The 26,228-nt window shown below is 52.2% G+C and overlaps 8 protein-coding genes across 8 annotated transcripts; 5 read left to right on the top strand and 3 right to left on the bottom strand.

The window, feature by feature from the left end:
• Positions 1–1,323: 1,323 nt before the first annotated feature.
• Positions 1,324–3,584, top strand: Triagg1_6889 (uncharacterized protein; the record flags this gene model as incomplete). The annotated part of the gene is made up of 5 exons (XM_062901563.1): positions 1,324–1,866; positions 1,931–2,115; positions 2,178–2,256; positions 2,315–2,988; positions 3,098–3,584. 5 exons carry the CDS (start codon positions 1,324–1,326, stop codon positions 3,582–3,584), a joined length of 1,968 nt encoding a protein of 655 aa, XP_062754217.1.
• A 581-nt stretch (positions 3,585–4,165) lies between these two features.
• Positions 4,166–5,080, bottom strand: Triagg1_6888 (uncharacterized protein; the record flags this gene model as incomplete). The annotated part of the gene is made up of 1 exon (XM_062901562.1): positions 4,166–5,080. The coding sequence occupies one exon, from the start codon at positions 5,078–5,080 to the stop codon at positions 4,166–4,168; it is 915 nt and encodes a 304-aa protein (XP_062754216.1).
• Positions 5,081–6,737: 1,657 nt separating this feature from the next.
• On the top strand, positions 6,738–8,047 carry Triagg1_6887 (uncharacterized protein; the record flags this gene model as incomplete). The annotated part of the gene is made up of 3 exons (XM_062901560.1): positions 6,738–6,825; positions 7,141–7,863; positions 7,941–8,047. 3 exons carry the CDS (start codon positions 6,738–6,740, stop codon positions 8,045–8,047), a joined length of 918 nt encoding a protein of 305 aa, XP_062754215.1.
• A 1,038-nt stretch (positions 8,048–9,085) lies between these two features.
• On the top strand, positions 9,086–10,736 carry Triagg1_6886 (uncharacterized protein; the record flags this gene model as incomplete). Its single annotated transcript, XM_062901559.1, has 5 exons — positions 9,086–9,199; positions 9,259–9,300; positions 9,390–9,690; positions 9,772–10,192; positions 10,268–10,736. The coding sequence occupies 5 exons, from the start codon at positions 9,086–9,088 to the stop codon at positions 10,734–10,736; spliced, it is 1,347 nt and encodes a 448-aa protein (XP_062754214.1).
• A 128-nt stretch (positions 10,737–10,864) lies between these two features.
• Triagg1_6885 (uncharacterized protein) lies at positions 10,865–13,781 on the bottom strand (the record flags this gene model as incomplete). Its single annotated transcript, XM_062901558.1, has 3 exons — positions 10,865–13,433; positions 13,516–13,628; positions 13,764–13,781. 3 exons carry the CDS (start codon positions 13,779–13,781, stop codon positions 10,865–10,867), a joined length of 2,700 nt encoding a protein of 899 aa, XP_062754213.1.
• An 802-nt stretch (positions 13,782–14,583) lies between these two features.
• Triagg1_6884 (uncharacterized protein) lies at positions 14,584–15,992 on the top strand (the record flags this gene model as incomplete). The annotated part of the gene is made up of 4 exons (XM_062901557.1): positions 14,584–14,688; positions 14,796–14,958; positions 15,043–15,353; positions 15,414–15,992. The coding sequence occupies 4 exons, from the start codon at positions 14,584–14,586 to the stop codon at positions 15,990–15,992; spliced, it is 1,158 nt and encodes a 385-aa protein (XP_062754212.1).
• A 758-nt stretch (positions 15,993–16,750) lies between these two features.
• On the bottom strand, positions 16,751–18,305 carry Triagg1_6883 (uncharacterized protein; the record flags this gene model as incomplete). Its single annotated transcript, XM_062901556.1, has 4 exons — positions 16,751–17,551; positions 17,621–17,903; positions 17,966–18,085; positions 18,205–18,305. The coding sequence occupies 4 exons, from the start codon at positions 18,303–18,305 to the stop codon at positions 16,751–16,753; spliced, it is 1,305 nt and encodes a 434-aa protein (XP_062754211.1).
• A 3,214-nt stretch (positions 18,306–21,519) lies between these two features.
• Positions 21,520–25,691, top strand: Triagg1_6882 (uncharacterized protein; the record flags this gene model as incomplete). The annotated part of the gene is made up of 9 exons (XM_062901555.1): positions 21,520–21,754; positions 21,832–21,979; positions 22,054–22,513; positions 22,586–23,528; positions 23,604–24,253; positions 24,322–24,470; positions 24,530–24,959; positions 25,018–25,332; positions 25,389–25,691. 9 exons carry the CDS (start codon positions 21,520–21,522, stop codon positions 25,689–25,691), a joined length of 3,633 nt encoding a protein of 1,210 aa, XP_062754210.1.
• Positions 25,692–26,228: the final 537 nt, after the last annotated feature.

Below are 26,228 nucleotides of genomic sequence, written 5' to 3'. Positions count from 1 at the left end.
TCGACAAACGCAGCGTCGGTCAACGGATTGAGACGAGGTTGGCCTCTAGTTCGTCTCGACGTGGGCCATTTGTCACTGCTGCCCACTTGATCCAGCCTCGTTGTTCTGCTGCGTGAGAGCGACCGAGAGGCTGTTCAGCTCTGGATGCCGTGCAACCTTGCGACATGCAAGCCTGGATGCGCCGACGCCGGGTTTATACATGACGGTGACAATATTTCTTGCCCGCCATGCGCATCTTCAACAAGCACAAAGGAAAGAAAAGAACCATCATGATGCGGGGAAATCCTACAGTACGACATCGACAGCAACGCAAACCTCTTCAGTTTGGATCTGCATTGTGCTCTTATCTTATACCGCGGGGCTGCGGCCACCTACTCATCCAGAAAATAAGAAATAAGCATAACAATAACAGAAAAACCTAGTCCAACACGTCTAATACCAGCAGTACCACCTCAGATGGCTGCCGGTGCCTGTCGGCTTGCGGAGTCTGCGAACTTTTGAATTGTCGAATCGCAGGGCAAACACGAACCAGGGCCGGTTCCGAGCGCCCAATGAAACGATGGCTTCAACCCACGGGACGAGCGCCAAGATCGACAGACCTTCGGCTGCAGACCAAAGTCCCTTGAAGCCCGCAAGCTAACGGCTTTGACGGCTGAGGTTATCAAGACTGCACGGCTGCTCTTCTTCTCCACGACCGGCATCGTTTGGGCCCTGGATTTTGCCAGGGACTGCCAAGAGCCACGAGCGTCGCCGTCTACTGCAGGGTCTCGGACTCTCGATTCTGGCATTGAGACGACACGTGCCTGTGTGCTCGACAATAAGGGGACTGCTTCTTGTGTCTCCACGTTGCTTGGCATCGCGATGGAAGCAGCACGGCTTCGAGCACACCCCAAGGAGACAGCAGGCGTCTGCAACGTGCGTTTCCCCCACGCGAGAAGGGACCCGGCTGAGCCAATGGGGTATCATGGAGCGATGGATGCTACCTCACATTGGTGTATTTGCCCATAGCCGGTGGTTCTAGCCCAGACGCCATGGACCGACAACGCAGGGATGATGATGCCCTTCGACCAAGTTGCAAGGTGCCTTGCATCCCTCTCCATCTGCTTGACGCTGTACACGGCCAGGGAGGCTAACGGAATTGGCCGCTGGCTGCAGCATTTTGCGTTGCTCGGCATGGTCGTCACGCGAGGACCGGATTGCCCGTCATGCTTGTATATAAGGGACTGACGAGCCTTGCCATGCCGCACCTCTTGCCTGGCCCCCCCCCAGTAACCCTTGCCCTGCAGTCATTGCTATAGTCTTGGATAGCTGTCACAGCCCAAGATGATTGCCAAGTTTGGAGTTGTCGGCCTCCTCGCAGCCTCGCTGTCGGGAGTCTCTGCCCAGACCTTCCAGCGCCTGGGAACATGCCCGACTCTGGGATGTGTTCTGCCTCCCGACCAGAGCGACTTCCTCCCCGGCCAGCTGTTTGACTTGCGTGTCGAGGTTCACGCTCCCGTCAACGGCTCCGAGGCCGCCCACAACGGCAAGCCCGACGACAAGTTCAAGGTGACCATCTCCAAGGACGGCGGCAAGGCCAAGGACTTTGCCAATGCCTTTGGCATCAAAGAGCCTTCGCTCGAGAAGTGGACGTTCAACTGGTATGAGGATCTCTTTGCTCAAGATGCCCACAAGCCCTCAGTCGTCAACGTCGCCTCCAAGGCATACCGTAAGGTTGCCCTCTACGAGCCGGGCACTTACACCGTCACCTTGAACTACTACAATGGCGACAAGACCACCGCCAAATGGGTTGTCCGCGACCTCCACACCAAGAAGAGGGCCAAGAACGTCATCTTCTTCATTGGCGACGGCATGACCACCAACATGGTATGTTGCCATTGAGTTGTGAACGGCCTGACCTCCCAATTGCTAACCATTGATGCTGGTGTAGATTACCGCTGCTCGTCTCCTTGGACATCAGAGCATCAACGGCAAATATCAGACTCGCCTGCAGCTTGACGAATTCCCCGTCCTGGGCCACCAGATGACTCACTCCATTGACAGCTACATCACCGATTCTGCCAACTCTGCCTCTGCTCTCTACTCTGGCCACAAGAGCACCGTCAACGCTATGGGGTACAGTCTTCCCGGCGAAAAGGGGGCATCACGTCCGATGGAACGCTAACAGACATGTTTAGTGTCCACGCCGACTCCTCTCCCAACGCCTTCGACGACCCCAAGGTTGAGACCATTGTTGAAATCTTCCGTCGTGTCCGCGTAAGTATACAATAACCAATGCAAATATGACGAGCAATTGGCTAACATCCTGCCTTAGAAAGGTGTTTGGGGTGCCGTCTCCACCGCTTTCCTTGCCGATGCCACTCCCATTGCTCTCAGTGGCCACACTCGCCGCCGCAGCGAGTACGGCTCTCTGATTGACCAGGCCCTCCACGGCATGACCAACTACTCCTGGACCAACCACGGTGGTCCTGATGTCTTCTTCGGTGGCGGTGCTGAGCAGTTCCTCCCCGGTACCGGTTCCTACCAGGGCAAGGACTACTATGCCGAGTTCGCCAAGAAGGGATACTCTGTCAGCACCGACAAGAAGTCCCTCCTCGCTGCCGACAACAACAAGAAGGCCCTTGGTGTCTTCTGCCAGGGTGTCATGCCCGTCTGGCTGGACCGTAACATCTACAAGGACAACCTCAAGGACTTCAAGAACGACCCCAAGGGTGGAAAGGGACCTGCTCTTGACCTGCCCGGTCTCAAGGAGATGACCCTCAAGGCTGTCGACATCCTGCACAAGCGCGGCGGCAAGGAGGGATTCTTCCTCATGTCCGAGGCTGCTTCCATCGACAAGCAAATGCACGTCCTTGACTACGATCGTGCTCTGGGTGATCTTTTGGAGCTTGACGACACCGTCCGTGCTACCGTTGCCAAGCTCAAGCAGCTGGGAATCTATGAAGAGACCCTGATTGTGGTGTCTGCTGACCACGGCCACGGCTTTGAGTATGTCATGTCTCCCTGCATTTCCATCCTCCTCCTCCTCCTCCTCCTCCTTGTCACCCCCCCTTTCCGCTTGTTGTATAAATTGATTAGCTGCTAACGCGTCAAACAGTGTTTTTGGCTCTGCTGATACCGAATACCTGACAGCCCAGAAGGACGAGCGCGCCAAGCGCAATGCCATTGGCGTCTACGAAAAGTCTGGCCTCTCCCAGTACACCAAGAAGGACGGCAAGATCAGCTACGGCACTGGCGTCAACTTCCCCACCAACTGGGAGCCTCGCTACGCCATTGCCGGTGGTGTTGGTGCTGCCCCTGACCACCGTGAGAACTACAAGGTCCACAAGAACGGCCCTCGCCTGCCCGCCGTTCCCATGGGCAGCGAGTACTTTGTCAACCCCGAGGACGGCGTCGACGGCATCGTCATCAACGGAACCATTCCCACCTCTGAGGCTCAGGGTGTCCACTCCTTGACTGACGTGCCCGTGTTTGCTCTCGGCCCTTGTCAGGAGACGTTTGGCGGTACTTATAGCAACGTCGACATCTTTTACAAGATTGCCAACTGCTTGGGCCTGGCTCATGGCAAGGGTGAGGATTGCTAGAGGATGGTCTTGTGGGGGGTTTAAATGGGTATATATAGATGAAAGCGTTTGTCACGACAATGCGCAGTATTTAATTTACGAATTGAAAAGAAGAGAGAGTTTATGTATTCTTGATCGAATTTTGCAATCGCGGTTCTATTGCTTTTAGGTAAGTGTCTCATGTAACATCTAATCACATCTAAACTTTTTCTGAGCCGGAACACCGGATGCCCTGAAAGCAATCAAATCTATCCTTTGGCAGCGTTGCCGTCTTTGTTCTTGCCGTCATGTTGTGAAATAAAAAGAAGAAGAAAACCCGCCTGCTGGTTGCTAAATGAGTGAGTGGAATGGTGAAGCTGATGTGTGTCCATTCACTCCAATATAAAAACAGAAAACAAGAAACTCATACGTTCGAGGAGCCGCTGAACTCATGTCCTCGAATTCGGAGAGTGGTGTTATATTCGCAAGGGTTGTCAACTTTTCGAGAGAGATTCCTTTTTGCACAAAAGAAAAGAAAAAGAAAAAAAAAACCAGGGACGAGAATCTCACCGCTATTGGTAAAGATGGGCATAGTGTTTGCGCCAATGGTCAGCCGGAGACTTCTAGTCGGGCCTTGTGGCGTTCATCACAGAAATGATTTGCGACAGTTCACGTCCATTCAACTCCTCCACGCGGCGGCCGTCCTTGTCGACCTTGTTAGCCAGCGAGGCAGTGTGCATCCAGACACTCTTAGTGCCGTGGACAGACAGCCGGGCAACAGAGTCGCGGACGTTGCCGCGACGGACACCACCACCGGCGATGACCTGTAGGCTGCCGGGGGCAGCGCGGTGGCAGATTGCGTCGAGCTTCTCGAGGTTCTCGTGGCAGTTACCGAGGCCTCCCGAGGTCAGGACGCCGTCGAAGCCGCAGCGGACGAGGATGTCGATGCCCTTTGCCCAGCGCTCGCTGGCGGCGATGGGGTCGAAGGCGCGGTGGAAGACGCAGGGGAAGGGGCGGGCGGCGTCGATGAGGAGTTTGCAGCGCTCCTCGTCGACGGTGTACTTGAGGTCTGGGTACTTTGCGAGGGTGGAGGCTTTGGTCTGGCGCCTGAGGATGCCGAAGACGAAACCGTCGCCGCGGATGGGGTTGAGGACCCTAGTGGCTTTGAAGTTGTGGATGGCTTGCAGCATGAGAGCAATCTCGTCGTCGGTGTAGATGAAGTCTTGGAGCAGGTGGTCCTGGTCTTCCTCTCCTTCTTTCTTCTTCTCTTGGTCTTGATCTTGTCCCCCTTGCAGGACGGGAACGCGAGGCGGGCCGCGAGGGCGAATCATGATGCGGACGGCAATTTCAAGCTGCGAGGCAATCGAGGTCAGCTCCTTGACCGGGGGCGTGAGGCCTCCCTCATCGTACGAGCCTGGAGCGTTGAGCTCGATGCGTTTGGCGCCCATGGCCTGAGCCTCGAGACCGGAGGCGCCACTGAAGACTGCGACTTCGCAGTTGAGCTTGGTCGGTTGACCGAGATCTATTGGGGTGGGCATTGTGCCGTCCATAACGAAAAATGTACCCAGTTGATAGGTGTAGAGAGATATGCGAGTTTGTGTGTTTGGCTGTTGAGACTTGGTAGCGAGTTTTCGATGTATGGTGTTGGAGATGCAGGTGGAGATTTGGGAGGATGAAAAGCCCTTGTAAAATGAAGAAGAGAGGAGAGCTTAAATAGGCGGCATCATCTCATATTGCTTGATTTGACGAAAGACGATTATATATTGAACGAGAATGTGAAGGTGAAGTTAACAGAAGGAAATAACTGCGTCGCCAAGCTATTGTTCAAACGTCGTTATTGCTATTGTTGAGGCGGGTTTGGATGTTCAAGGAGAGGAATATCGAACATTCAAAGGTGGGGGGTTGATTTGACTGATTGATGAGTGGGCGAGGCGGGGGAGGGGCATGGCTTATCGCAGATAAGAAATTTTGCGGGAAGAGATTGAGAATGTTCAAGGACAGGCAGATTGTCAAATATCACAATGCGAATCATTCATGTCGTTGCAGTTGAATAGGATGAATGAATGAATGAATGAATGAATGAATGAATGAATGAATGAATGAATGAATGAATGAATGGGATGTGATCTGACCTGACACTACCCTGTGTTGGATAAAAGGCAAAAGTGAGCTCATGCACGGTGCCATCCGAGCTTTTTGTCTGCAGCCACAGACACTCTCCAACATGCAGCTTTCCGCATACCAATCATCATGTTCTACTGATGGTGCTTATCCTGCCTATTATATACGGCAATCCTATTCAAATTACCCTTTATCTCTCTTTATTCAGCATAGTAGTCCACATCAAAAAGAGGAACAACATGAGAAAAAGAACCTTGGAAAGCTTCAGAGGGGGGTGGCGTTTGTCCGTCTCGCCGCATCTGGGGCCGCCTAGACTAAGGTTGTGGCCTCTTTTCCTCTTGTCCTCTCCTCTTCCAATTTCATGTATTTTCATGCTCATCTTGGGTACCCTTTGAGTGGAGCACCAGAGCAATCAATGCAATGCCACGACAAAGAAAAAAACAAAACAAAGGAAAACTATCGGTGACCTGCTCCCGCCATACAAATTGCATGTCCTTGTCGAGTACCACCGCCCCCAACAACTTTTCTCTTCTTTTCTTTTTCTTTAGGCTGCCCTCTCCAGTGGACCCTCCGCTGCAAGAGCTTCGAGTCAGTGGACCCTTCACCAAGCTCCAGCGGGCTTAGTGCACCCTGGTTTTGCCGTTTCGGGCCCAAGGCCGCCCAAGTGCCAGGGAGCCGATGCCGTGCTAGGCAAGGTACCGCGTCCACTCATACCCACGCAAATCTGCCTGCAAGCTCTTTCGACGTCCATCTTTTTTTTTTCTCTTGCATGCCCATTAGGTACTTGCTCTCGGCGTTGATCAGCTTCCCTCCAGTGAGCTGAGAAAATTTTCTCCTTACCCCGTCAGCCAGTCTAGACCAAGACGTCATATCCGTCGGTACCTGATTTCCACCATCAGCACCTCACAGGTACCTCAGGCACTGCTACCAAAGGTACCAAGGTACAGGTACTAAGGTATAAAGCACCAGCTGCTCCAGCTCCCCCTCCGTCCCAAAACTTACAACCGTCAAACCACCGGCTTTTTTTTATTATCGCAACACTACCGTACACACAGCTCACTACCGACTGTCACCATGTCTGCCGAAAACATTGATAACCCCATCTCCTACGAGATCCTGGAGGACCTCGAGGATGATTTCGAAGAGGTTGAGCTTGAGCTCCGTAAGTCACCCCGCGCCAGCCTTTGCCACACACCTGAACCATGAATGAATTTTGCCTATTCGTTCATTCATTCATTCATTCATTCATTCCCCCTCTTCACCTTGATGACATGTTATCCGCTAGAGGCGGCAAGACTGCTGCTCTTGACATGTAGCTTGTTATTGCTGCAGTCTCGGCGGCAGAATACTCGCCGAGATACTACCCGGCGTGTCCTGTTTCCCCCTGCGCATGGCATAAGAAGAAGAGTGAACTATTTTGACCGTTCTATTGATTGATTTAAATGATCCGCAAGCTAACACAATCCTCGTATCGCAGTCCGCCAACAGGCCAAGCTCACCAAGGACCTGTACGCAAAGCGTGCCAAGGTCGTCTCTGAGATCCCCAACTTCTGGCCCCTCGTCTTCGAGCAGGCCCCCCCGGATATCGACGAGTACGTCCAGCCGACCGACTCAGCCGTCCTCCTGAGCTCCCTCATCAACCTGTCCGTGGAGCGCTTTGAGCTGCCCAACGGCGACCCTCGCAGCATCTCCATCAAGTTCGAGTTCAGCGAGAACGAGTACTTTGAGAACAAGGTTCTCGAGAAGAAGTTCTGGTGGCGCCGCAACAAGGATGGCTGGGCGGGCCTCGTCAGCGAGCCTGTCAAGATCAACTGGAAGGCCGACAAGGACCTGACCAGCGGCCTGCTGGACCTCGTCTACCAGGTCTGGGAGGACGACAAGGCCGGCAAGGGTGACGACACCGAGGCCAAGAAGAAGCTCAAGAGCCAGATGGAGAGCACCGGCCTCGACGGCGTCAGCTTCTTCGCCTGGTTTGGCTTCCGCGGCCTGAGCATCTCCGAGGAGGAGAACCAGGCCGCCCTCAAGGAGGAGCAGGAGAAGCGCAAGGCCCGCAAGGAGGGCAAGGAGACCGAGGACGAGCCCGAGGACGAGGACGAGGATGATGATGACGACGAGTACGAGATGGAGATCTTCCCCACCGCCGACGACCTTGCCGTCTGCATCGCCGAGGATCTCTGGCCCGGCGCCATCAAGTACTTCTGTGAGTACATTCACGCCTCTGAGAATTCATCGGAGGAATCGGAGGATGCATGAACAGCAGCGCTAAGACGTCAATAGTGACGGCCCAAGAGCAGGATGCCCTGAGCGACATCAACTTTGAGTCTGACGAGGAGATGGATGAGGATGAGGAAGATGCCCAGCCCTCCAAGAAGCGCAAGGCTTAAGCGTGCTTATGATTTTGACGATTTTCTTTTTTCGAGTTGTTTTCTTTTTCATTTGGATTGGGATTTTCCTCGTCTCTATTTTTGATGAAACCAGGCGAAATTTATGCAGCCACTTGGGCACGGGATGGATATAAAAAAAAAGTTGATGACGACGACGACGACGATGATGGGAAAGGGGGTTTACACAAAATAAGGAAGCTTAGATGGGTTGAGTAGGATGCTTTTGAGATAGAATCAGATTGGCAAAAGGCGGCTGGCAAAGAATGATATCACACACATATTCCCCCAAATCTCTGCCTCCATGTCGATGTTGATAATGTGAATTCACTGATTAACTACAGCTGTTTACCTATTTATTGACGTCTATTTACATTGCCTTGACCTGTTCATCACCACCACGGCTAGTACCGTTTGGCATCGGATCAAAGTTCATATTATGATGTAAACGTGACATTGACGGCCCCTCTCCAACTCGCCTCAGCTTTGGTCCATGATTCCCGTTTCCCCAATTCCCCCCAAATTCGAATTCGACATGTCCATTTGCCGTTTGTCTCGGAGTAATTCCCGTCCAACAAAGTGGCTCCTCATTTTCCATTTAGACCAATCTGCAGCCCAGCTGTGCCACTAAGCCGCTCGCCAGACACAAAGGCCCGTCATCGACGAACCTTGGACACAGGTTCAGCCTCTGCAACAAGAATTTGTCATCCATGAGAAATGCAGCCTTGATGCAACCTTGATGAGTTCCGACGTGCTACAGCGGAAATATTGAATAATTGAATGTCTGCGATTGGACAGAGCTGTTTGGCGCAGGCACGTGGTTGGTGATGCAATGGTAGAAGCTATAATTATTGCATTTGTGCCCGCCTTGCCTCTATTTTGAACGCCATGGCACTTATTCCATCTTCATCCTCACTGCTATCGAGAACGCGATCAATTGTTGTGCATTTGCGATTGAATTCTAGATACAATCCGATATTCTCGATTCGGTCCCCGCAAACAATATTGACCAATTCAACTAGAATCCGTCCTGCTTCAAGTATGGCGACGCCGTGGCAGATTCGAGTCCCCACCACTGATACAGGCCTGTTGAGGTGGGCGCAGACGGACGAGTCTGCCGCAAAGGTCTCTGAGCTTTTGCAAAAGGATCTCGAGGTATATCTTCTCTCGTAAATCTTGACGAGAATAATACTCAACTAACTCGAGTACTATAGAGCCACCATGTGTTCTTCAACGCGGAAGGCTTTCATAATCATGTAAGCTCTCTCCAGTTGCGTTCATGAAGTATCTCCGTTTTGGTCTGCTCTACCCTTCAAATGAGATGCTAAGAGAATCAACAACCTAGATTGTCCATCTCCTCCTCTCTCTCTATGCCACCGGCGCCTCCCCCAGCGTCCTCGAGCAAGCCTACGCCGAAAACCACTCTTATCAAATCAAGGCCATGAACACTCACCCCGATGTCGTCAAGGAGCTCAAGAGTGGGTGGTCAGCAGATTGTCCCTACCTCGGAAAGGGGAAGTACTATCCCGACTTTCTCAAGTTCTTTCAAGACGAGATTGACGAAAAGGGGTGGGACAAGGTTCTGCTGGAGTATGTCTTCAAGGGAGATGAGAGGAGTGAGGCCATCTTTGGTCGCCTCTTTGCTGGTACGTGTCCGAAGCGGTCTTCCACTACCTACTCATATGACAAAACTCAACGCAACGCAATGCTGATATGACCACGTCAAGGCTTCTTACACCCCCTTATCCAGCTCATGTACGGCATCGAATGGCACCAACCCGCCATCGTAGCAGAAGGCCTCGCCCAAGCCGCCGTCCACGAAAACCGCGTGGGCGCGTTCCTCACCAAGGTCGAGCAAGCCGCCGCCTCCTCTCGGCCCCAGAAGACTCCCCTGCCCGAGCTCTTCGAGTCCGTCAGGCAGTACAGCGAAAAACTCGCCGCGAGTGCTCGGTTCGGGGATTCCAACAAGGTGTATGACGGCGTCTTTGTGCGTGCCCCTGATGAGGCGCTGGGGTTTTTGAAGCAGATTCGAGTTGGCGAGGATGAGCTTGACGAGAGATTGGCCGAGATGGTTCATTCGTGCGCGTATGTCGCTGCTACGGCGGCTTTTCATCCGCCGAATGTTCCCAAGTTTGACTTTTTCTTGATGTAAGCCCCTTCATCTCCTCTCTCCAAGCTACATGGTTTTGCTCTACTTACTAAGAAATCGATTTTTTTTTCTAGTCATCATCTCAACTCATCACCCTTCTTCGTCACCCTCCTCTCCTTCACCTGGCTCACACCCGCTCAAAAAGCTCGCATACTCGAATGGAAGATCCGCCTCGACATCGTACAGTACATCGCCCGCGGATGTCCGCCGCTGCGTCTCGACGCCCTCCAATCGTTTACTCCAAAGGACGGCACTGTGGCTTCCGCGACGAAGCCCGAGGATCTGCTCCCGCGGTTTCACGAGATTCTCGACGACGGACATACCATCAAAGTCGTCCGCGCGTTCTTCATCGCTCAGAAACTGTCGCGGAAGTTTGCTGACAGGCCGTGGATTCGCATAGCGGATGACGAGACGTGGTTGAAGATGCACCAGGTCTTGTTGCAGAGCACAGAAGGCCCTCAGGAACCTGCCATGTGGGTGAGATCTGCTGGTTTTGATGATGCGTGGCAAAATGTGCCCAAAGAGGCGGATGGGAAACTGTAGTCCTTTGGAGTCGACAACTATAAGTATTTCATGATGGCTCAAGGAGTTTTTGTTCATTTTGTGTCTTTGTTTTTAGCTCTAATGTAAATAAAAACCCATGTTATGCTCCTTATTCAAGAATATCAAGTTTAATCCATGCCCATCCACTCATCTTCCCCATCGTCAGCAGACTCGTCGCCCGCGCCATTCATGATCGTATCGACCGTCTTCTGCTGCGCGCTTGTCAAGTGCACATCGCCATTACCGCTCTTGTCATCTTTATTATCAGCCTGGCTCAACAGATAGTCAACCATGTACACGTTCTCGTCGGCCAGTCGCCGAATCTCATCCCGCATCTTCACAACCGCCCGCGACACCACGCGCAGCTCAACGTCCACCTTGCCGCGGTTGGCCGTCAGCCAAGCGCCGTGCTTGTCAACCAGCGCCTTGATCCACAGCAAGCAGAACTCGATGTGCGGAGATTCCTCCGTCTGGGCGGCGACGAAGCGGAGCAGTCTCGGGACATAGACGGTGGGGAGATCAGCGACGACAAGAGGGATGTCTGCTGGAGGAACGGCCTGGAAAACTCTCTTGATGAGGCCAGCTTCGTTGAGTCGGAACGCCATGACCAGCGCCTTGAGGTAGTCCTTTTCATTCTCCATCACGGCCAAAGTCGACGCCGGCGTGATCTCAATGTTGAGGTCAAACGGATCAAACTGCAGCGTATGGTCCAAGCTGTAGATGAGCAAGCCCTCCGTCGAAGCGGCGCAAAACGCCGTACCGGCAGGCGAAAAGGCAACTCCCGTCACCCGAACCTCGGGCCTCTGCTTCCTCGCCGAAGGGTCGCCGCCACGCTTGGATCCCGGCAGGCTCGCGTCAAAGCGGTCTTCGCGGTCGGATGCCTCGCCCTGCATGTCAATCTCTCCCAGTGCACCGGCCTCGGTCAGGAACTTGCTGTTGAGGAACTCTTGTGTTCCGGACAGAGACAGGTTCACGCTGACGGTGAACTTCTTGAGCAGCACCATGGTGGACACGGAATAGAGGCAGATGTATTTGCTGTTGCCACCTGCCAGGAGACAGCTTCCGTCGGTGCTGTATCGGATTGTGCTGAAACTCTTGTTGCCACCGATATTCGCTGCAGTTCTTCGGTCTGACATCTTTCGTCCTCCGGATACGTCGCGGCGCCCGTCGAGACCCGCCGTCTGCTCAGCTTCTGATACTGACCAAAAGGTCAACTGGCCATCAATTGTGGAAACGGCCAGCTGAAGGGAATCCGGTCTGACGGCAATGTCGAGAATGTCGGCCTGCAGCTGCAATGGCTCGCTTGTCTGTGTTCTGTTGAAGATGGACCAGATCCGTGCCGTCCTGTCCCAGCTTCCACTCACCAAGGAGTTACCATTCGGTGTGAAAGCCAGCGCAGACACAGGGCCCTCGTGACCAGCCAGCCGATCAAGCAGTTGGCCAGTCTGCACTGACCAGATGTGAATGTCAAATGAGTCCAACGATCCTGCGGCTACTACTTCGCCACTAGGGTCAACGGCCATGCTTGTAAAGGAAAGCCTTGTTGGGGCCGTAAAGGTACGGAAATTTCGATATCTGATGAGATCCCAGGCCCGAACGGAGCCATCGAGACTTGACGTGAAGAGTACATTTCCCTTTTTGGCAAACTCACAAGCCGTGACGCCACTGGTGTGTTCGGTGAATGTGACGATACAGAAACCAGATTCAATGTCCCACACCTTGATCTTGCCATCATCAGCCGTAGTAATGATTCTCTGGCCATCTGGCGAGTAGACGAGAGAGTTTATTGAGTCGAAATGGCCCTGTTGTTTGAGGATATACGACTCCGACTGCCACTCCCAGACTAGCAGCTGCCCCAGCTTTGAGGCACCAAAAGCTAGCCATTCTCCGCTCTGGTTGATCGTCACAAAATCGACGTCGCTCTGAGAGATGCTCAATTTGTGAATGTTGTTAAAGTCGGGCATTTCGTAGAGACTGAACAGGCCGTTGGATAGACCGGCCACTAGGAGGTTCGTTTCGGCGTGGAAAAAGGCACATCGCACGTGTGCGCTGCCTTGCATGAAGTAATGCCTCTCCACAATTCGCCATCTCATATCCGACTCATCATCGCTGTCATCCTCATCCTCGTCATCTTTAGAAGAGTTGAGCGGCTTAACGTATTTCCAGGTAAAGACTGCACCATCTTTGCTGACTGTGTAAATCGCCTCTTGGTCGCCGGAAAACCATGCACCGATGACGGTTTGCTTATGGCCACCCAGAACAGTAGGGATGAATCCTTCTTCAGCCTCCACACTCCATATCCTTGCCGTCAGATCTTTGGAGGCTGTCAAGAAGAATCGGGAGTCGCTGGACCACTCGATGTGCTGAACCGAGTCGAAGTGGCCGGTGAGGGTGCGGCGCTTTATAAAGGGAGCAAATTCAAGCTCTCCGTCGGCATTGGTATCCGGCGTTGAAGGCACATGCCAGACCTCGACTTTGCGCCCCAATCCCACCACAAAGTATCTGCCCGAAGGCGAGAACGAGAGCGCTGTGACCTGCGACCGGAACGAGAAGTGGTAGATGGACACGCGGCGGGGAACGTTGGTCAGGATCGCATGGCCGTCTTCGTCAACGGTGAGAAGGAGGTTTCCGCGTGGGGAGAGGCTGATTCGAACAATGTTCTTGCGATGGGCGAATGGTAGGGTATGGGATTTGTTGCTATTGTATCGAATTAGCCATCCAGCTTCGTTTTGTTGAGGAGATCTTGACGGTTACGATGCGCCGACATGACACGACATACTCTACCAGGTTGAACACGGTCACGCGGTTGCCGACGGGCGAAATTAGATGGGTGCCATCTGGACTGAAGACCAAGTTGCCTTGGCAGTAGACAGTGCCCAGCAAGTTGGAAAACTATCAAGGAACTCGAGGTTAGCCGTCGACCCGGAATCGATATGGGAATCGCAGTTGCATATTGTGTATGTGTGTAGTGGGCAATTGGCTGATGATGGAATGGTTTGATAAAGTAGAATCAAGTCTTGGTCATACCCTGAAATCGGTCTTCATTGTCGACCACTTGCCATGATCATGAACAAACTATACTGGGAGATGAAGCTCTGATATTGTTCTGCTGGTCGCATCAAAAAAACGAGCCTGCGACTTCCTTATCGATACGGGGCTTTTTTTCAATTTTTTTTTTCCTTTGCCGTTAAAAGTCCGGCAGACACTTTATTCCGCTCCTACAGTATCTAAGCCTAAAGTGGTACGACTGCAAACACCAAAGTACGAGCACAGTAATGCCGGGGGCGCACTGGCCATCTCATTCTAATCTTGAGTTGGTAGGTAGCCTGTACATGCTGCTGCACCGGCGGCTTCACGGCAAAAGAGCGAGAGCCCAATGTACCCAGAACCTCATCCGCTGCTTCTGCTCCCATTGAACCTGTTCATGCTACGGACAAAAAGGCAAGCACCAAGAAAAAAGGAGACCGACCGCCGTTGCTCCTGCTCTGCCTATCCCTCTATCCCCCCCCCAGGCCAACCCAGTCGCACCAGCCCGCTAAACCCAATCCGCCACCTGGCCTATCAGCAGCCAGCAGCCCCTGGGCAATTCGCCAGAGTGGAAAATTGGGGGATACGACCGCCTCAACCCCTTCTATCCCCTGAAAGTTCAAGCTCAGGAAGTGCCAACCTCCACTTTGTTTTCCGTTTGACCAGAGCCATCGGCCACCTGAATATCCTCCTCCTGTCTCTGTCTCTCGACTCTTGCCTGCATCCGTAGCCCATCGCCAGCTACCGTCCTCTCGCTCATCCGCTCTCAAAGCTCCCCCAAGACCTTCATCCGTAGCCCCTCCACCTCCACGTGTGCAAGATGGCTCCCGCAGCTGCTGAGAGCGCCTCACCGATTGGCATTGCCAATCTGCCCAACCAGCGACACAAGATTGTCGCGAAGCGTGGAGCTAGCTTCACCATCATGGTACGCGATTGCCCTCGAGATGTGCCGGTTGCAAACGCGTCTGCGGCCTGGCCAGCTCGATTGTTTTTTGTTCCAACGACAACTAACACGCACGTTTTTGCTCCTAGGTTGCTGGCGAGTCTGGTCTGGGCAAGACGACCTTCATCAACACCCTCTTCTCCACGACCATCAAGAACTACGCCGACCACAAGCGCCGACACCAGAAGCAGGTCGACAAGACGGTCGAGATTGAAATCACCAAGGCCGAGCTCGAGGAGAAGTTCTTCAAGGGTAAGAGCTGCCTAGCTGCCTAACGCAGGTGTAACCCTATGGAAGAGACAACACGCTAAGCATGAGTTTCGTGATGCTCTCTAGTTCGATTGACTGTCATTGACACCCCTGGATTCGGTGACTATGTCAACAACCGCGACTCTTGGCAACCCATCATCGAGTTCCTCGACGACCAGCACGAGTCTTACATGCTCCAGGAGCAGCAGCCGCGCCGTCAGGACAAGATTGATCTGCGTGTCCATGCCTGCTTGTACTTCATCCGTCCTACCGGCCACACCCTGAAGCCCTTGGATATCGAGGTCATGAAGCGCCTCTGCTCCCGAGTCAACCTGATCCCCGTCATTGCCAAGGCTGATACTCTCAGCCCCGCCGATCTGGCCAAGTTCAAGCAGAGGGTACGATGAAGCAAAACCTCGCTCATGTTCCGCACGTCCACCTTTGCTAACCAATTGCAGATTGTCAGTGTCATCGAGGCCCAGAACATCAAGATCTACCAGCCCCCTATTGAGGAGGATGACGAGGCTGCCGCCCAGCACGCGCGTAGTCTTATGGCCGCTGTGCCGTTTGCCGTCATCGGATCCGAGAAGGATGTCAAGACCAGCGACGGTCGCATCGTCAAGGGCCGCCAGTACTCTTGGGGCGTTGCCGAGGTCGAGAACGAGGACCACTGTGACTTCAAGAAGCTGCGATCCATCCTGATCCGCACTCACATGCTCGACCTCATCCACACCACTGAGGAGCTGCACTACGAAGCCTACCGAGCACAGCAGATGGAGACTCGCAAGTTCGGCGAGGCCCGACCCCGGAAGCTCGACAACCCCAAGTTCAAGGAGGAGGAAGAGGCTCTGCGGAAGCGATTCACTGAGCAGGTCAAGGTCGAGGAGCAGCGCTTCCGACAATGGGAACAGAAGCTCATTGCTGAGCGTGATCGTCTCAATAAGGATCTCGAGCAGACCCATGCCCAGATCAAGCAGCTGGAGAACGAGCTTGAGGCTATGCAGGGAGGTGCCGTCCGAAGCCACGGCCGCCGATAAATCATTCGTAATGGTGGCTTGGTTCTGTCACGCAATGCTGGCGTTGGAGTGTCATGATGTCGGGTTTTCTCAGTCCACCTCGCCCCGGATACACACATCCAGGCTTGAAGAGGTCGAACATGGAATTGCCGCCGCGTACGGCACTTTGTTTCATGCATATTCTAATCAGCTATTGCCACGGGAGGAGAAGATCTTTTTTTGATGAGTTGTCGAGGTGAAGGCCCCGTCTTCTTCTTTTTGTTTGTCTTGTTCGGTTCTTGTACCGGAACTGTCGCGGTAATGGGCTTGATGGTGGATGCAAAGCACCATGTTAACGGCCATTGCCCAAAAATCAGCAAGTAGGGGGAGTGCTGGAAGTTTTGATAATGTAGCCCTATTTTATTCCTCTTTTATTTGAGCACTCCCATTTCAGTTAGGTACATTTTCTAGTCTTATGTAATTGAGTCAGTTGAGATACCAGTTTAATAAGGCCTTTATGGTGCGCATCAAGTATAGGGAATCTTGAGAGTGAGACTAGCATTTTCACCACGTTTGTTGGATGTGGTGGTGAAGTAAGAGTAAGAAGAGTCAAAAGACAAAGTATAACACCTAACCAAACGCCTTGCCAACTCTGATAGAATAGGCATATCCTATCATATACCCAAGTCAAAAATAAAGCCCATGATGATGAAGAAGAAGATAAAACACTCCATGATCTGATTGCCTGCTGAGACGCCCCTCTCCCCAAAATGCAACTGTCAAGACGTAGAACCAAACGGTCAAACAGCATCCATGCTAGCTCTTGTTGTGAGCTGCTCATTCTTGTTGCCCAACCTCGAAATCTGCAAAAAGGCATCAACGCCGTACCCCTCCAAACTATGCAGGCCCAGCGAGCCAGCCCAGTATTCAGCATAGACACGACTCAGGGGGAGGCCCATGCCGAGCCGTAGATTAGGGGGTCGGCTGGTGAGAGTCGAGAGCGAGCCCAGGTACGTGGGCGCCTTGAGGTCAGCCCGCCCGAGCTCGTCGGTGACATGGAGCTCCTGCATGGTGGCGGCCATGCGGGGCACCTGGCCGAGGTTCTCGAGGCGCTTCTGGCTTTGGGGGCCCTTGCTAAAGGACCATAGGTAGGGCAGCTCTTCGCGAGGGATGCCGCCGCCGCGATCTGATATCCGGATGATGACGGATTCCTGCGCTTCGCAGATTGTGACTTCGACGGGCGGGGGAGGAGAGGAGGCGTGATCGGGCTGCTTCTGATGGTGGTCGATGACGGCCTGGACCGAGTTGCGCAGGAGCTCGCCGACGATGTACTCGAGGTGGCTGAGGATGTAGGGAAAGCTGGCGTTGAGATGGCCGTCGATTTTTATCTCGGGCACCTGCACTTGGGGGCCGTTGGTGGAGCGGGCGAGCTGGGTGACGGCTCTTGCGCAGCGGCTGATGACATCCTTGGCAACGCACTTGATGAAGACTTCGCCGATGAAGTCGGACTCGGAGAGGGTGGCGCCGGGAGAGAAGTAGGGGGAGTTGAAAGTTTCTGTAAGGGAGAGGTGCTGCTCCGCGATGACTCGTCGAGAGATACGCTACGTGGCTCAATGTAAGCTTTTCCGTTGTCATTGCAGGTGGGTGGTGAGAAATTGTTCCAGGCTTACAGATCGAAGAATGACATTCATGAAGTGATCCAACTCTTTGGGGTCCATGAGGCGGCCGCACTCGAGGATGCCCATGGCGAGCTTGGGGATGACGGTCAGGTGGCCTTTGAGGTTCTGGCTGATGACCTCGCAGAACTTTTCATTGTCCTCCAACGTTTTGATTTCTTTAAACTTGCGAAAGGTGTCAAACGCCTGGTAATAGAGCTGGTAGACTTCTTCGATGTGTGGGTTTGTTACAACAACGTAGGGGAGCTGTTGCATGTCACGGATGCGATGCGCAATTCTATAAATGCGTCACACAATTAGCTCCTTGAAATTGGCAAAATGATAATCACGACGGCATACCTGACTGGGAGTTCGGTTCGGACGTAGTTTGCGGAGCTTATAAGTCGCGACTCAGTCAGAGAGCGTCCAAATACCATAAGTTGGCGCAAGCTGATGGGGCGTGCTTCTTTCGCAACCCATCTACACGTGGGACGACAACGTTAGCGCATCAGCTCGCTTGGGAAGAGAGACATGAAGAGAAACATGGGCATTTAAAGAGTATGAGGTAAAGTATAAATGCAATGATGGATTGAGCATACTCGTCCAACACAGAAACCGGGCGCCACGTGCCGTTGATGGCGCCGGCCTGAGCCGCATATCTCCTCTGAGTCTTCGCCAGAGGAGATGGCGCTATCAACATCGGTCGAGGAATCGCGTTACTGAAGGTCGAGCGGGCAACCGGTCGACATCGTTTGCCGTGGCAGCGCAGCGCTACGGAGAACATGCCCACGGTTCCATGCAGCACAGAGAGATTGGGAGAGGTGAAGCTAGTGAAGCTGGTGACGATCGTGGACAGTGTCGGTGTCGCGTTCGAACAGTGAGCGGTGCGGCGTTGAAGAGAGGCGGAGCAGAGGCGGAAAAAGAAATGCGATGCAGAGAGGAGAAATCGAGAATCAGGCAGGGGAATTGGAGCGCTTGGTCATGTTTCGTCGTCAAGTCGAGCAGGGCAAAATGGCTTTTAATTAGGAAGCTCCGAAGCATGTGCCGGTAGATCTGGTGGCTTAAGGTTTGGTCAGCCTGAAGCCTGGAGAAAAGAGCCCCACAAACTGCGGTATCGGCACACTCCGAATGGCGGCTTGTTCCAGTCCAGAAGGTGAATCACTGGGGAAGAGTTTTGCCTACAGGGGACAATCGGGGGATTAATGCAGTTTAGAGCATCTTAAGCTACTCCGTACATGCAGACTATCTGATGCCGTCAGTGTGTTGGTTCGACGAAGCTCTACAGTACATACAGCTACGGTGCTACGGACGCTTACCCACCTGGTAGCGTCAAGCTTCCAAGTACCTGCAGCAGCCCGGCGTCAAGTGTAAAAAGGGTTCTGAGAGGCGACCAGATAGAGCCTTGCGTATCCCAGGTTGGTACCTGGATAAACGCCACCAGAACTACACATGAGATGAGAGACCACGGCAGGCTTACAGATAAAATCTGCAAGAGAGCACATACAGGTGTAGGTATGCAATTATGTGCTTGGAAGGGCGTATAAGGCGCGCCATGAGTGGCCAGTAATACGCCTCGCACAAGTCGGTTCAAGGATGGGAATCCCGCCACTACACCATCACATGGGATTTTGTGACAATTTCATGCAGTGCTCCCCCTGATTGAGTCACTCAACACAAGTCATTGCTAGGAAAATATCAAGTTAACAAGACTGTAGCAGCCTATTCCTACCAGCTACTACCAGCTACTGAGGTACTCTAGTGTACATACTACAGACAGCCACACGTACAATTTGCAGTATTGATCTGCATTTCGTGCGTTGTACCATCGTCACCATCTTCTCTAGATTGTGCATACAGTATGAATGAAGAACCAAGAACACATATCCATGGATTACAATTATGTTCAATTATCATGACTGAAAGAAATAGGTGGGCGCTCAGTACCTCTGCTTGCTTAGTACCTCTGATCATACAAATGCAAGTGTACCATCAGTCACAAGCAAAAATGCTGGCCAAGGGTTATTTAGTCAGCAGCGGGGTGGGGTCCTTTCGAGTGGGGTGGAGAGCACGAGGTTCAGCAAAGAAATCGATCGCTGTTAGAGCGGTACTCGGTTGTGACGGATAGATACCGCGGGGTATCGACGGGCTGGCGGGGTATGTGCAGGTTCTCGCTTATCACCACGCAGCTCAGCTCGGCCCAGCAACCATCATCGAATGTCTCTTTGTTAAGCTTGACTGTGTGCATGAATCATACGCCAAGGGATCAAAGGCAAAGCTCGGAATGGCTATTCACGTGGCTCGACGAATGTAGCTTGTGCGGCCGGTATTCGTGTATCTCAGTCTTCCTTACTTCAGCTTGTTACACATTGCAATGCTCCCCCTTAGAAAGAACACTTTCGTTATTCATCATCAATACCATCCCCCATCTCATCAATGTACGGAGCAGAGCACATTCCCAAGGTAGGAAAGCTTCCCCCCTCCTCCACCACTGCTGCAGCCTCTTGGGTATAGCCATCAACGCCATTGACCACTCAATACCCCAAAAAGAATGGAGCTTGCGGTCATAAACCGCATACCGCCACCAAAAGCCCATAGCTGCTAACGTAATGACACCAGCTGCCAGAGGGTCTGCCAGGTTTCAAGCCAATGCCAGAGCTTCGTGAAGTCCTTTTTCTCGCCGTTGCTCCACTGGGAAACTGAGTGCCTGGGGGACGAAATAGGAAAATCAATAAAAAAAAAAAGTCACTTGGCAGAAGAACTTGGACCTTTGCCTTTGTACCCAACTCTGCCTTGTGTCAGCCATTGCCAGCCTCGGTTTCGGTTTCTGTTGTCAGTTTGCATCTTCATTAGGTAGTACCTAGGTACCTTTTAGGTACCTTATTGATTCCGTCTGGCTTCTCAAAAGGTCGCCTTGTCAAACCCACCCGCCCACTGTGCAACCGAACCAACTTTTGCCGGCTGGCCGATAGGGATCTTATCTGTCTCTAATCTGTCTCGTTGCCGGCGCCTTGTTCTGGTACTTGAACTTTTTTTCTTTGCACTTGCATGTGGTTTTCTGCTCTTGCCTCCCTTGCAAGGCTCATCCAAGCCGCTACTGCCTGCCTACCTTAGTACCTTAGTACTGTACTGTACCAAGTGTACCTACCTAGAGCTACGTCGCTCTTGCCGTTGCCGTTGCTCCCGCTGCAACTCCCCAACCCCAAATCCGCCAGCACGGGCAGCCGCCACACACGCGCCTTCTTCATCGCAAGCCCTGCACCCCGCCAGCGCTTTGCAACAGCTGGAGCTCCTGCACGTTCCTGGCCTGCCTCTGGCCTCAGGCCCTTTCCGAAATCATGGTACGTCTCTTTGTCTTCTTACCTCTTATCATCCTCCAGTATCAAGTCGAGTCCGAGCCTTTGTGCTTTTGAAATCTGCATCTGCATCTGCATCTGCGTCTGCATCTGCGTCTGCGTCTGCGTCTTCTGGCCGGCAATTGCGCACCACGACCCCAGTCGTCATCATCGTCATCGTCATCGTTCATCATCATCATCGTATCATCTGCATCTTCACAACGTCCCACGTCTCCGGCTGTGCTCTGATCCGATCTGGCTCTGGATCTGGCTCTGTCATTTTTCATCTCTTTGCCTTCTATCCCCCTTCAGCCTCAATATCGTCCCTCCTTCTCGTCGAGACCTGTCCCTGCCTGCCATCATAGCTGCTGCAGTGCATCGCCAGCGTCTTCGTCGTCGTCGCAGCGTGGGCAAAAGTCGCAACGTTCCGAGGGCCTCCCAGCTTGGCGAGCTCTGCTCTCCGATCGCTCCGAGGCATCGCCACAAGCATCCGGCTAGATCCAGGCTGGGTGACCTCGCGTTTCTACTTGTCTCGGGCCCCTCATTTCCACCTCATCGCAGCTGAATTTGTCAATCGTCATCATGCAGTCCGACGACGAAGGCCGCCAGCCTGGGCTGCCGTTTCGAATCCGAGCTAACGATGCCACTCGCAAACAGAGCTACAACGTTCCCTCGCCCAACGACATGGTCGTCGACACAGACGACTATGTCGGCGTCCCTAACGCTCCCGAGAAAGAATCAGTGGCCATCATCAGCCCCGAGGGCCCCGTCGAACATGAGGCCGATCAGCTACAAGATCTGCCTCTGGCTAACGACTGTGCGTATTCTCTCCCTCTTTCTCTCCCTCTTTCTCTGACAAGGGCGCCCTCACTGACTTGACCCGTGCTACTGCAGTCGAGGCCATGAAAGAGATTGTTCTCCCGCCCTTGCTCGACGAGCCCAAAATCCTCCAAGACTTTGTACACACATGGACGGTCGAGAACTGGCGAAGCCTTGGCAAACGAGAACACGGCCCCGTATTTGAAGCAGGCGGCTTTCCATGGTCCGTTTACCACGACTTGATATACATACAGTTTCGTGTAAAAGTTCACTCCCAGCTGACACTGCTACATCCAGGCGCATTCTTCTCTTTCCCCATGGTAACAACACTGATCAATGCTCCATCTACCTGGAGCACGGGTTCGAGCCTGATGCTATTCCCGAGAATTGGAGCTGTTGCGTGCAGTTTGGCCTAGTACTTTGGAACCCTAATGATCCCACTCTATACGTCAATCATGCCGCGCATCATCGCTTCACTAAGGAGGAAGGCGATTGGGGCTTCACCCGCTTCGTTGAGATTCGGAGAATGTTCAACGTGCCCTGGGAAGGTGACAGTCGACCACTGGTCGAGAACGACACTGCTAACATAACAGCCTATGTTCGCTTTGTCGAGGACGAGACTGGTGTGCTCTGGCACAACTTTACCAACTACGACTCCAAGAAAGAAACGGGCTATGTTGGTCTCAAGAACCAAGGTGCCACCTGTTACCTCAACTCCCTTCTCCAATCGCTCTACTTCACAAACGCTTTCAGAAAAGTCAGTTCTCCCTGCTCCTTTCTTGCATGCAAACATTCTGCCTCGCCCAACACCTGGTACTAACCCTCATAGGCCATCTACGAAATTCCAACCGAAAATGATGAAAGCATGCAGAATTCTGCCTACACTCTGCAGCGCCTTTTTTATCAATTGCAGACATCCGAGCAAGCGGTTGGCACGAATGAATTAACAAAGTCCTTTGGCTGGGAAACGAGACACATCTTCGAGCAGCAAGACGTGCAGGAGTTGTCGCGAAAGCTCATGGAACGAATGGAGGAGAAGATGAAGGGCACCAAGGCCGAAAACGTACTGCCTGAGCTTTTCAGTGGTAAGATTAAGACCTACATTTCATGCATAAATGTGGACTACGAATCAAAGCGCATTGAGGATTTTTGGGATATCCAGCTCAACGTCAGCGGAAACAAGAATCTTTTGGAAAGTTTCCAAGACTATATCCAGGTCGAGAAGATGGATGGAGAAAACCAGTATTTTGCCGGCGACCAACACAAGTTGCAGGATGCCAACAAGGGCGTCATATTTACCAGTTTCCCAGACGTCCTGCACCTCCAGCTCAAGCGCTTCGAGTATGACATCCAAAGAGACATGATGATGAAGATTAATGACCGCTACGAATTCCCCGACACTTTTGACGCTTCCCCCTATCTCATGGACGAGGCCGACCGATCCGAGCCCTGGATTTACCAACTGCACGGAGTCCTTGTACACAGCGGCGACTTGAACGCCGGTCACTATTATGCGTTTATCAAGCCATCAAAAGACGGCTGGTTCTACAAGTACGATGATGACAAAGTCACCAAGGCTACTTCCAGAGAGGTTTTGGAAGAGAATTTTGGCGGAGAATATCGAACTCCTCACGGCTACCCCAGAGCGCCTCTTCAAAAGAAGGCCCCGATAATGCGTCAGAACAGTGCTTACATGTTGGTATATATCCGCCAATCTCGGCTTGACAAAGTCCTCTGCCCCGTCACCAAGGAAGACACTCCAAAACTTCTTAGTAAGTCATTTGTTGTTTTGTGATGCCACTTTTTTTTGTCCTTGCAGAGGGCTGACTGAAGTTCCTTTCTTCTAGGGGAGCGTTTTGAAGAGGAAAATGCCTTGAGGGAGGCTCGTCGACGTGAACAAAAGGAGGCGCATCTGTATATGATGGCCAAGGTGATTACAAATGACACGTTTGCGAGCTACGGAGGCACCGACCTTTGTGTCTTTGATGCTAATCCTGAGCTCGACCCCGCTGCACCCAAACTGTACCGCATTCGTCGAGCTATGCCGATGCAAGAGTTTGTCGCTCAGGTCGCTTCTGACATGGGCCAAGATCCATCTCGCGTCAGGCTGTGGCTGATGGTTAATCGTCAAAATAAAACAATTCGACCAGATCAACCAATCATGGACCTACGGCCAACTGTTGAAGAGGTATTCTCCCGCTCAGCTGCACACCGAGACACGAGTTTGCGAGTCTGGGCCGAGGTCGCCAGCGAGGTCAATGAAAACGGCGAACCTGTCTGGGCGTCATATCAAAGCCAGCCAAATGGCGCTCAAGCGAAGAGCGATACCATCCTATTGCTGTTGAAGCACTTTGATGTTGAGAAGCAGACTCTTGAAGGCGTTGGTCATCTGTACATTAGCAAGGAAAAGAAGGTCGACGAGCTTGTTCCCATGATTCTTCAGAAGATGGGTTGGGGCGACAAGCTTTCTTCTGACGAGAAGCTGTTGATGTGGGAGGTATGAGAGAAACTAAACTGAGCGGACCCCATGGCAAGCAAAGAGGCTGACGTCTTTATCTCAAACAGGAAATCAAGCCGACAATGATTGAACCTCTAAAGGGAAAGCAGACTCTCAAGGCAGCTGAACTTCAAGACGGCGATATTATTTGCTTCCAGCGCACTTCTGACAAGAAGACAGAAAATGGCCGTGTAGCGGACAAGGCATCCCAGGAAGCGTATGTTCTCCAGGCCAACACCCCTTTCCCCCCAATGATGACTGGCTGACCTTCCTTAGTAACAAATCGTTCGATCGCGTCGAGGATGCTCGTGAATATTATGACTTCCTCGAACATAAGCGAACTGTCAAATTCCACGCTCATCCTACCAGATCTGACCCAGCACAGTATCCACCATTCGAACTTGTTCTTAACTCAAAGATCACCTATGATGTCTTGGCTGAACGCGTCGGCTCTCACCTTCAAGCTCCTTCAACACATATCCGGTTATGGACGGTCAACGCAAGCACCAATAACCCCAAGACTCCAGTAAGACGGGGCACAAACCCGACATTAAAGCAGATTTTGAACCCCATGGGCTCAAACACATTGAACTCGACCCAAAGAAATGATGCTTTCTACTTTGAGGTGCTGGAGATGAGTTTGGCTGAGCTCGATACCAAGAAGAACATTAAAGTCACATGGCTGAGCGAAGGCATCACCAAAGAGGTACGTATCAGACAATACGCAGCCGCAGACTTCAGTTAGGCTAACTTGTAGTTCCAAGGACCAACTTGACCTGCTGGTATCAAAAACTGGAACTATGGAGGACTTGATACAAGCACTAATCAAGAAGGCCAAGATTGCCGACGAGACAGAAGGCGGGAGGATAAGGGTTTACGAAACAAGTTCAAATCGATTTTATCGTGAGCCAGCGCGCGACCAGTCTGTGTTGAACCTTAACGAGTACACACAGATCTTCGCCGAGCGAATCCCGGAGGAAGAACTGGCAGCCGATGACAGCAACTTCATTCACGTGTTCCACTTCCAAAACGAAGTCAACAGAGTGCATGGCGTTCCCTTCAAGTTCCTTCTCGTGGAGGTGAGTACATTCGGCAACGCATGTTGTTCAACACCTTTTACTTACGCAATGTTTAGGGCGAGAAATTTGCCGACACCAAGAAGAGACTGGAGAAGAGGTCAGGTATCAAGGGCAAGAGCTTCGAGAAGATCAAGTTTGCTATTGCAAGGAGGGCAAACTATTCAAAACCACAATATCTTAATGATGGTTCGTCTACACTCATGGCTAATGACGAGGATTTCTTGAAGCTAACCGCAACCAACCACATAGACGACGAATTATGGAACATAGCCTCATCTGAAGATGACTATCTTGGTTTCGACCATCCGGATAGATCAAGATCCTTGAGAAACGGCGTTGGGGACCTTTTCCTTCGTTAGGCGACGGTATACAAGCTAAGCTCGTGTCGGCGATACAACACGCGGCAATGTGGAAAGACTTGGTGAATGGCTCCAGGAGTCTTTGGTATATCTCGTTTCATACCCATCAACCACACCGACATGGTTTCATATCTTTGTCATGAGACAGTGGGCGTTTACTTATTGCTTCTTTTTTTGGCTGCCTCTCTTTGTTTTAGCATGCATGTGGCGACGCATGAAATGCAGGCGAACGGTGGATGAGATATGTTTTGATAAAATATCAATACAATGAGCATATTGGATTGAAGTGGTCTGTAGCATTGGCTCTGATGGCTATATGTTGTTCTCAAGTCTGGAAGACGGCTATTGTAGTATTATCGAATCAAACAAGTCCAAGATTATATTGTGAACGCCCTGTGATTATATGGGATGGGTGCATGGGGCATCTTACTCACGATACCCTCGTGCCCTCCAAATCTCTATGTTCTTTCCCCCCCTGAAGTTCTATATCCAACAATGAATTTTCCCCTGGTTCAATCAGTAGCTCTTCATTGGGCT

The sequence above is a fragment of the Trichoderma aggressivum genome, assembly GCF_033847375.1.
Source record: "Trichoderma aggressivum f. europaeum strain CBS 100526 chromosome Unknown scaffold_028, whole genome shotgun sequence".
NCBI lineage: Eukaryota > Fungi > Ascomycota > Sordariomycetes > Hypocreales > Hypocreaceae > Trichoderma > Trichoderma aggressivum.
Note: the sequence above shows the minus strand (reverse complement) of the source record. Positions and strands in the feature narration are given on the sequence as shown.